This window comes from Falco punctatus, assembly GCF_963210335.1.
Source record: "Falco punctatus genome assembly, chromosome: 6".
In the NCBI taxonomy this organism is placed as follows: Eukaryota; Metazoa; Chordata; class Aves; order Falconiformes; family Falconidae; genus Falco; species Falco punctatus.
Genome location: NC_137585.1, coordinates 27,989,851 through 27,999,663, shown reverse-complemented (window position 1 = coordinate 27,999,663; position 9,813 = coordinate 27,989,851). Strand labels below are relative to the sequence as shown.

General features: G+C 41.2%; 1 protein-coding gene and 1 long non-coding RNA gene across 12 annotated transcripts in view; one reads left to right on the top strand and one right to left on the bottom strand.

Annotated features, from left to right (window-relative positions):
- DGKI (diacylglycerol kinase iota) overlaps nucleotides 1–9,813 on the top strand; it is a 252,712-nt gene that overhangs the window by 83,600 nt on the left and 159,299 nt on the right. For 9 of the 11 annotated variants that reach the window (XM_080390859.1, XM_080390858.1, XM_080390857.1 and 6 more), the window contains exon 2: nucleotides 9,469–9,577. The exons of the other annotated variants lie outside the window; for them this stretch is intronic. In XM_080390859.1, coding sequence (XP_080246985.1) covers nucleotides 9,469–9,577 — 109 coding nt within the window. The remainder of the gene's footprint in view (nucleotides 1–9,468; nucleotides 9,578–9,813) is intronic. 11 annotated transcript variants of the gene reach the window in all.
- The window catches only part of LOC308065195, a 42,495-nt gene that overhangs the window by 19,159 nt on the left and 13,523 nt on the right, over nucleotides 1–9,813 (bottom strand). The window lies entirely within an intron of this gene.

Here is a 9,813-nt window from a genome sequence, read left to right as displayed (position 1 = left end):
CTTCATCACCTTTTCAACTGTTTTGCGCACTCAGAAGACTTTATTTTAAGCCCTGTTAGACCCTTGTTTGCTAAATGGAGCTTATAAGGGGGAATAAAAAATATGTGGAGACAGACAGTGAGAATTTCCAATTTTTTTTTTCATTTTCAAGGAAGAGAGACTACACAAAGACAGAAGAGGGCACTTAACAATTGAGGGGCATGGAAATAGGTTAAAAATCCACATTTGAAACAACTCCGAAGCTTACAGTGCAAAACTGCAAGGCACACATTTGAGTTGTAGAAAAGAAGAAAATCAGAATAGTTTGTTATACAGTTTGTGTGGGGCCATGTAGTTCTTGAGTCATAATGACATTTCAGCTTGTGTAAATAGCTTATGCCAATGGAGGATCCTGGTCCGATGGAGTAATTACTTTCAAAAATAACCCAATTTAAGGTAATGTGCTAGCATCTGAGACACAAGAAAACATTTCCAAGACGAATGTTAAAAATAAAAATAACTCTTTTCTTTGCTGTGCTAAACTGCTAAGGATTTAGTTCTTCCTCCCTGTTTTGTCTTGTCTTGTTTTGTTTTCCCTTTCTTTACCTTCCAGAGCACATGCAGATTATTTGATGCTACCAAGAAGTACCCTGAAACAAGGCCTTATCTTATTATTTTCCTCTGGTTGGCAGAATGATACTATAGAGTATCTGCACTGCCTTTGAAAATTATATATATAATTTTAGCATATGATGAAAAAACCCAGCATGATCATACCATAGTCATGTCTACCCAATTTGCTGTCACCACTTTGTCTACACTCAAACTAAAGAACACAGGTGCTGCATTCACTATGATTTTGTCTGGATCAAACCTATTGCCAGGAAAATATTTCCCATTCAGACTTCTTTTCCTTTTTGAAATAATGAAAATATATTAATCTTCTGTAATGCTGATGTCCAGTCTGTGATGGAGCTGGAAATCTTTTATGCTCAAGAGTTCCCTAGAGCATTTCTCATTCTTTACTTGGAAAGATCCTGATTAAACTTTATCATCTCAGTTACTCGATTGATTCCAGAATCTTTGAAATGTGAGCTTCCAACTCCCTATGCACATCTCCATCCTACATAACCTCACTCAAAGGGTTTTTGACCCAAGGGTTTAAAGATTTCTAGATCAAGGCTTTCAGGTGCCTTCTATTCTGTAGAAGTTTCATATAAAAATCATTAGTTGTCAGTTCAACTGTATCTCTTTGGATGAAATGTGAAAATCCTAATAACAGGAGTTTCGGGAAGGTTGTGCAGAGGGATATATATTGGATGGAAATTACGAAAAAGGATTTTAATGGTTAGAACAGTGGAGATCTGGCATAGTTTTTCAGTAGGAATAAGAGAGAGGGAACAAATGGGCTAGGTCTGAAATGAGTCTTGATAACTTTATGAATTCAAACATACAATGTTTGCCTGAAACGGAGAAGACTGGATTTCATGACCTAGATGGTCTTTTTCAGACCTGGCATTGATAGCTTCCAAAGCGAATGACTAAAAAATAACACACACCCCCCATACACACACAAAAACCCAAACCAAAACAAAAGAAAACCCTCCAGAAAAACTCTTTCCTAAACCAAACTGGGTTTGATTGCAGCAAAAATAAAGCAAAATAATTTAGTTCAAGAAAGCATTTGTATTTTTTCCCCTGCTTTCCTAGGTTCCTTTGTTAGTCTCTTTCTTGGTGAATTTCAGGCATAAAGGATACTCTCGATCTTTCCTGCATCACCAACTGCATAGCCTTTTTCCTGTTCTCCTCACACAAATTAATGCTGACATTTCTGTTCCTGCAAGTCCTCCACGGTCTGTCATTTTTTCTGGTAAAAGTAATCACCACATTTGTACATATCTTTTCAGAAATAGCATATTTAAACAAAAGATTGGGAGGCACCCTGTTGGTCGTAAAACTTAGTTGCCTCCTACCATAAGTACCCTTGATGTTTTATTCTATTTGGAAAGAAATTTAGAAAATAAATTAAGAGTAAAGGGAAAAAAACCCTTAGGTAAGCAGAAAGAAGACCAAGAAATGGGTGAATACCCAGTCATATGTATGAATCTGAGCTCTGATAGGAGCTCAGAGAACTCCACATGCCTTTGAACTTTTTCTTATAATTAAGTATCCAACTAGTCCAACTCCTGGGACTAAGGCATTTTCAGTTTTCACATTGCAGCTGTGGAGCACTATGGAGTTTTCAGGGGAATTTGCTGGACCATGCCTGGCCAACAAAGGCATGCAAGACCAAAGTCACACTGATTTTGATGCAATATAGACTCCAAAGTGATTTATAGATCTAGGCCAAGATATCGGTCCCCTTGATAGGAATTGACACAAAGGTGTATGCTTCTGTCTTCTGAGAAGATGAAGGCTTGATGTAAGATAAGATTTAAGGGATCAAGTAATTTAGCACAGCTCTGGATCTAATTAAATCCATAATTTACTTCCCAGAAGGTAAAATCTGGTGCTTAATATATGCCTACTGGTGAAGCTAAGCAGAGAATAGAAAAATCATGTGTTAGAGGTCTTTGGCATTTGCACTGTTCTGACTTGTGCAGTTTTGACGCTAATCCAAGCCCCAAGTGTAACTGCAGGGCAGCGATGATTTGTATGTCTGTATTTAAGAAACTGCACATGTATTTGTGACAAAGCTTGTGAATGCCTCTTCTAACACACAGCCTGTTTCATGAATCTATTTTGTTCTTTTGGGATAAGAAAAGTAACCTGTCACTCTTGTACCCAGAGTTTGAGGGGCAAAAATACCAAAGGACTTCCTTTTAAAGAATATTCCTTCATGTGCAGAACATGGGAATGGCTGTGAACTGCAGCGTTGACTCATTAAAGACAACATCATGCGGGAGAGGCTCTTCCTCAGTTATCCTGATCAAACTTTCTGCAGGTCTTATGCTCCTTTTGCTTTCCCTCTTATTTCCTTTCATAGGATTCGTGTGTATTACTTGTGTCTGCTGGGTTTGTTATTTTACTCAAGGAGATGGTCACAGAAAGGCTAGATGGCTCCATTTGGTCTTGTATCTGATCAATACAAGCTGAATACGGTGTTCGATGTGATGGATCCAAATGCTTCTACCAGAACTTACTCAGGGAGCTGATGTACTGTGGTTTCCTTTCAGCTCTGGGGTTGTGGTTTGAAGTTCTTGGTAAGACTGTTAGTGGAAATTTGTCATTGTCCTCAGGTTGGTCTCTAGTGGATATAAGCTGCCTATTAGGTACTGGAGGGCTGGTTGTGAGGCTGGAAGCAAAGCTGGTCAGAGCTGCATGGAGCTGCAGTGTTTCACAGAGGTGTACCAGTTTCCATGCAGCCTTTATCAAATTGGTCTGTGTGGGGAGGGTTTGAGAGAAGAAGGAAAGATCTGTTGGGGTCTTGGAGATGTTGATGTTGGGTGGCTGGGAAGCTACCCAGATCTCTGCTTTTCCATGCTCTGGTTCCCTAAGCAGCACACAATGAGAGATGCATAAGCAGGTATTTCACAAGGAGTTTTGAAAAGCCTGTTTCTTTTAGGGCTAATTGAATTTCTTGCATCAGCGTTCACTGCTGAAGGTACCTGAGTGTGTCCCAGGGTGAGCTGCTATTTGTGTGGATGAACCTGTGGCAAATGAGAAGGTTAAAGTGGGAAGCTAAAGACCACATTGAAAAAAGGGCCAATAACTAATCACTAGGATTTGATTTTGGTAACTATTCTGACTGAATTAAAATAAACTGCTGAGAGGGCTTTATAATAGTTCTCTTCAAACAACCTCCAGTCCTAAAGGAGTGGGGTGGTCACACAGGAGCTTGCAGAGTGCTGATGGGGTAACCCAGCCATAGGTTTTAATGGGAGAAAGTGGTAGAGCTGCTGCTAAGATGCAGGTTTAGTAAATACACAGCTGAATACAATATGCTGGAGGAAGGCCAGTACAGCTTTTTCTAAGGAAGCCAGGATGCATGAGTTTTGCAGAAATTGCTGGCAGAGGCACGAGGCCCAAGAACCGGAGTGGTCTGGCCAAGGGGAGCTCAGAGGGCTTCCAGAAAGCTTCCAATGACGTAGGAAAAAAGCTTCTGGTATAGAAACTAGGGCTAAAAGGGATGGTGTCAGTGTGGTTAACCAGCAGTCAAAATGTAGCAAGCAGTGGGGTGGTTAGCACCTGGTGGGTGGTTTTCAGAGTTTACCTAGGAGTTTACTGATGGGGACGACTGGTGACCTGTGATGGGAGCAGTGCCACTCACAGGGAGCGAAGTGTGGGGGGCAGAGCTTGCTGCTGCTCTGCACAATTAGTCAGGGTGGGCACAGGCTGATTGCAGAAAATTTGCAGAAGGGTCTTACGATGCTGAATGATTCTGCAGCAAATTGCAGTTGAAATGTGGGATTGATGAAGGCCGAATAACGCACACAGGGGAGAAAAAGCTCAGGAGTTTGAACTTCATTACCGTTTAGCACTCAGGAAAGGGATCTTTGGATAATTACAAGTACTCCCGTGAAATGATTAACTTGGTGTTCACAGTTCTTAAAAGGCAAGTAAAGGGCTCAGGATGATGTAGAGGAAAAAGAGCAATGCTGACACCACTGATAAGCCTCTGGTGCAGCCAGATCTTCAGTATTTGTTGTAGGTCTGGCAATCCTACCTCAAAAAATATGTAATTGAAATTAAGACATTGGTGAAGGTTCTACCTTGGTATTGGCAAAAACTTTAATGGTCTCGGGCGCTTCCAGGTGGGGGTGGGGGCGAGGAGGGTGAATGAAGGGGTATATGAATAGATTCATAAAATCACAGAAGGTGTAGAGAGGCAAGTGATTACTTGCTGTTCCTCAGAATATGATAACCCAATTGAATTATCAGGCAGAATTTTTAAAACAGACAGAAGGAAGTACTTTACAGTGCCCATAATGAAATTGTGGAGCTCATTACATAGGCTGCTGTGGAGACCAAGAGTATAAATGGGTTCAGGGAAGAACCAACACATTCCTAGAGTAAAGACCCATTACAGACTATTAAGCACAAAGGTCTGGAAGCAGCCTCCAGCTCAGGAAGTCCTTAAACTGCTGATTACTGGAAGCTGGGACTGGAGTATGTCAGAAGGATCACCCGATTTGTGCCAGTGCTTCTGTAAACACCTGCTGCTGGCCCTTATCAGAGACAGGATACTGGAACAGATTATTTGATTTGACTAAAGTTGGCTCCTTTTATAGCAAACGCCAAAAAATTTGGGAATCCTGATGTTTAGCTCCTGGTCAGCTTAAAAGGAGAATATTATGCCTGGAAGGCGAGCTGGGAGCAGCAGGTTGCAGGAGCGCTGTGCAGTCAGCAGAGATGTGTGGGGAAAACTGAAATAATGTCAGAATTTAGCCAGTACAACTTGTTCGTGGCTTTCACAAGTACCAAACTGCAGGAGTGGAAACCACCTCCAAACTCAGGTGCATATAAATTGTTCGTACAGCATGCAGGTACTGTGGCCTTGTACAGGGCTTTTCAAGCTGTGGTTGGCAAAGGTGAGAGCTGGCAGGTGTAGGGTTTATCTACGTTGAATATTCAAAGAAAAGCAGAGCTATTGTAACTTAAACGTTGTTATATAAGTGTCTGTCCTTTTCTCAGTAAATATCTAGGTTAACTTTGAGAAAACACTCCCAACAATCTTCTGGCAGATGTCTTAGCCATAGGATCTGTAGAAGCCACGCTAAGCGTTTGTGTGATTATTTTTGTGTGTGTGTTTTCTTTTTTTTTTTTTTTTTAATACGATCTCTCAGCCTGCAGCTGAGAGACTGCCCCAGTGGTAGCTTCGGCCCCTACAAAAAGGAAGGTGGTAACCCCAGCCTGGAAGAGCAGCGACTCCAACACCAGTGACAACTAAAATGACACTCAAATCTGTTAACCCATGGAGTACTAAGTTTTTCGTTTCAAAACAGGTTTTTCTAACAGTTACATGAGCTGCATGCTGTTGACTATTTGTCTTTTGTGGTCTTTGAGGATTCAGGCATAAAATATTCAGTCTAAAACAACTCATTGGAGGATTTTTGTATGCCTTAGGTGGAGGAAAAGGCTCAGTAAAGCCGAAGCCTGGAAATAAACCCGAGTACCCCCTAATCAAATATGTATCCTTTGATCTAATAAGTAGGTTGAGTCTCGCCTGACTTTTCAGTGAAATGAAAATGTGGTGCTTTTTTACCAAAAAAACAGTTGTTATACTTGAGTAGCTTGAATGTCTGATTGCTCTTGGTTTCCAAGACAGTCGACTACTCAATTAAGGAATTTCTTTAATGGTATCAATTATGGAATTGGTATCAGATATTTTTGTTTGTTGTATATTTAATGACATACACATGTATGTGCACCCATGCTTGTTTATAGCAGTGGTGTGTTAGCTAAGCTAATAATATCTACTACAAATTACTGATTACTGGATATGAAAAAATAATTGTTACAGCTCACTACTTAGGATGCAACATTGACTTGCTGTTGGTTGCTACATCAGCAAGCTGGCTGGCGTGCCCATTTTAACAAAGGTGTAGACTTCATAGGCTGAAGAGTGGAATGTATTATGAAAGCACAGATTCACTTTTTTTGGCTGTCTCTTATCAGGGGAGCAGTGATTACTTTTGCTTCTATGGCAAAGGCTGTCTGTCGAGCCTGTGTTTTCGTTCACGTGCTCAGCACAGTGGAGATGAAATTGCTGGGAAAGATAAGTAAAAGCCATTCATGTTACCTTGCTGTTGGAAAAGTGCCAGGTGGCGTAATCTGCTAGTTAAAGTAAGATGAGATATGATCACCTGGATACTCGGCATCTGTTCTGGTGTCAGATTTGTGCTACCTTCTCTTTCCCGCCGTTTTACCCTCTCTTGTCTGCCTTACACTTAATAGAAGGCCATGTGTTTGGTCTTTAGCCTGACCTCCTTTTTTTCAATGGGAAAGGTTTCTGCAGTACATACAGCGTGTTTTAACACTCCATGTCTCTCTTTGTTCTGAGACAAAGTTCTGATAAGAAGCTGTGTAAAAGTAGGCATTTTCAGCTTGCCCCCTGAGTCACTTCTGGCTGGTTCATGCAAGTTTGCAATCCCTGAGATAATTTTGAGGCTTTTGTGTTAAAACAAATGTGGAAAAAAAAAAAGGCATTATTGTCATGCCTGTGTTTTGTGTGCTTTCCAGACAAAGCCATAAATCCAACCTGACATGCAGAGGAAGGGCAGGCTGTTGGCACAAAACTCTGCCAGGTCTGTGCCAAAAGGCTCATCAGCCTCAGCTGGCTACTAAAGGAATGTGGGCCAAGTCTCAGGTTCTGCTGCAGGAGGCTTGCACGTCTCTAATTCTGACTTGAAATAGTATCCAAAGCTTGATGCTGAGATGTCTGTAGCTGTTCATTAGGCTTATTTACCATTTAAGTCTCTGCTGAATTTGCATTCCAGCTAGAAGCCTTGCTGCCAGACTGGTCAGATAAATTTGTTCCTAGGAAAAGTCATTGCAAACCTTGCTTTAGTGGATTTGCTTAGTGGATGCATGCAACTTTATAGGCTCTGTTGCTTGACAAGTAATAGGCTGTAAACTGTGTTGACTGAAAATATCTGTGTGTTTCATCAAATAAAAATTAACTGCTAACACTGTTATTATGCCACCTTTACTTAAGCACTGCTTTGCACAAAGTGGATGCTACTTTCCTCTCTTATGAGGGCAGGACTAAGTAGCTTTGCTTTATCACTGTATGCAGGATGGAAAATGTGAGTGCGCCCCATTTCCACCAAAACAAATTGCCATGTTATAAACCATGAATAGTCACAAGAATGTACTCTTGTGTTTAGGAAGTACTAACAATTACATTAGTACCCAAAACAGCATGGAAGGAGCCTGCCATATAAGGGACAGTTTCCTGGAAAAATATATTTCAAAGAACTTAGTATTGTAGTGTTTTGTGGTTTATTTCTTCAAGGCCTTAATTGTGTAATTGAGAAAATGTGTAGCTTATATTGTACTGACATATATGGCATAACATCTTGCTTGCTAAACTGTTCTCTCCTGAGATACGGCCAGGTGGTGAAAGTCTTTTTCTTGGGCTCCTTTCTTCTAATGGGTTTTTTATCAAATGCAAAATATTTTGGAAAAAAATCTTAATGTCAATGTCTTGCCCATGTTGTTAAAGGGGGCACTGGCTGATCAGAGTCTGATGTTAATGTTCTGAGTTGTTCATGCTACTCACAGGAAAGGAATTCTGATTCAGCTCGCTTATTTTTCCAGATGTACACTGTGAGCAGTGAGGCTTCCAGGCTCCTTTACTGTGGATATATATGGCACTGTATATTTTCAGGACAATGGAAAGATTTGTTTAGCATATGGCTGACCTGGATTGTCATCGCTGGCTCAGTTGACCTTTATTGCTTTGGGAGAGCAGTAAGATTAGGAGATGCTATAAATAGCCGTTGCACTGTGGGAGTGGTATCACAAAAATGCACTTTACACAAACAGACTGTCATTTCGCTTTGTGGGGGATGAGTGCATTTGGCTTACAAAAGGAGATCTCTCCTTGAGATGTTTTTGTCCTCTTCTGAATCATTGCAGCTGAAGCTGTGAGATTGTTTTGGCCACCACCACCAAGTGCTAAAATATACAACGCAATAGTGTTATGAAGCCTTATGAAATCTACTGCCCAAGTACAGCTGAGCTTTGTATCAGCAGCGTATGATGCTTCCCACCTGATGGCTCACTATTCGAGGCTGATCTGGCAGGGCTTGGGTGCCTCTAGGGAAGCAGGCAGCGGATAAGCTCTCAGCGCTTGTGGAGCTCCAGGAGGGTTTCTGGTCACCATCTGTGACTTTTGAAGGAGGCGATATCTATGCCTCAAGCTGTAAGAATGACTTTGGACCAAAAAGATAGGATTGAAATGTAAGTGGGAAGAAGCTATATTACCTTGACGGATGCTGATGCGATTCAAAAAAGGTAGCAGCATATGACTCCCCTTCCTGACTTGTGTTGTCCACATATCTTGTTTTACCTGTTGGATGCTGAATGGGTGTCTTTTCCCAGCCTATAAACTAAGTAAAAGCAGCAGGTGTTACACTTTTTGTATAAAGTCGAATTTCGTTCCTCCAATAAGGGCTATTTGGAATTATGTATGAGTTGATGCAGCAGGTGCAGCTGGTAGGTGAGGAGTAAGCGTAATGAATGAGGACTCCACTGAAACTGGCAAACAACCATTTGTAATCCACTGGATTTGAAACTTCAGCTTAGGGCCAGATGAGTAACTGATCTTCATTAAACAGTAATTTTCCGTGATCAGATTACTTTATTCTTTTCCTAAACTGCTTTAGCAGGAGATGGCATTCAAGCACCATTTTACCCAAGCTGAAATTAGATGCTGTACTGCCTCTTCTGATTTCTGGTGAAGGGGTGGGGTGGATTATTATATTGGGTAATTATATTTGATATACACTCCATTTATGTGTGTTTTTTCTTTTCAATTTGCAGGAAAGCAATCTCCAGGTCAGGCCTCCAGCACTTGGCTCCTGTGCATTCCCTCAACATTGCAGTCTCCAATGGACCTGTGAAGGAACCAAGGGCGGCCTTAGAGTGGACTGTAGGTGTTTGGGTTTTTGGCAGTTAATTTGAGCAGAATCTTTGGCTAGTGCTGTCTCCTTCCTTAAGTCAATATAAGACGCTGCCATCAGAATTAGTGCTGGTCATTGGGAACATGCTTCTATTATGAAATGAAGTGCAAGGCAGAGACATGAAAACTTGCAGAGACTTTAGCAGCACAGACTAGCTGTCCAGTTTGGGAACTGTCTGGCTACATTTGTTTGCTGCCTTCTTGGC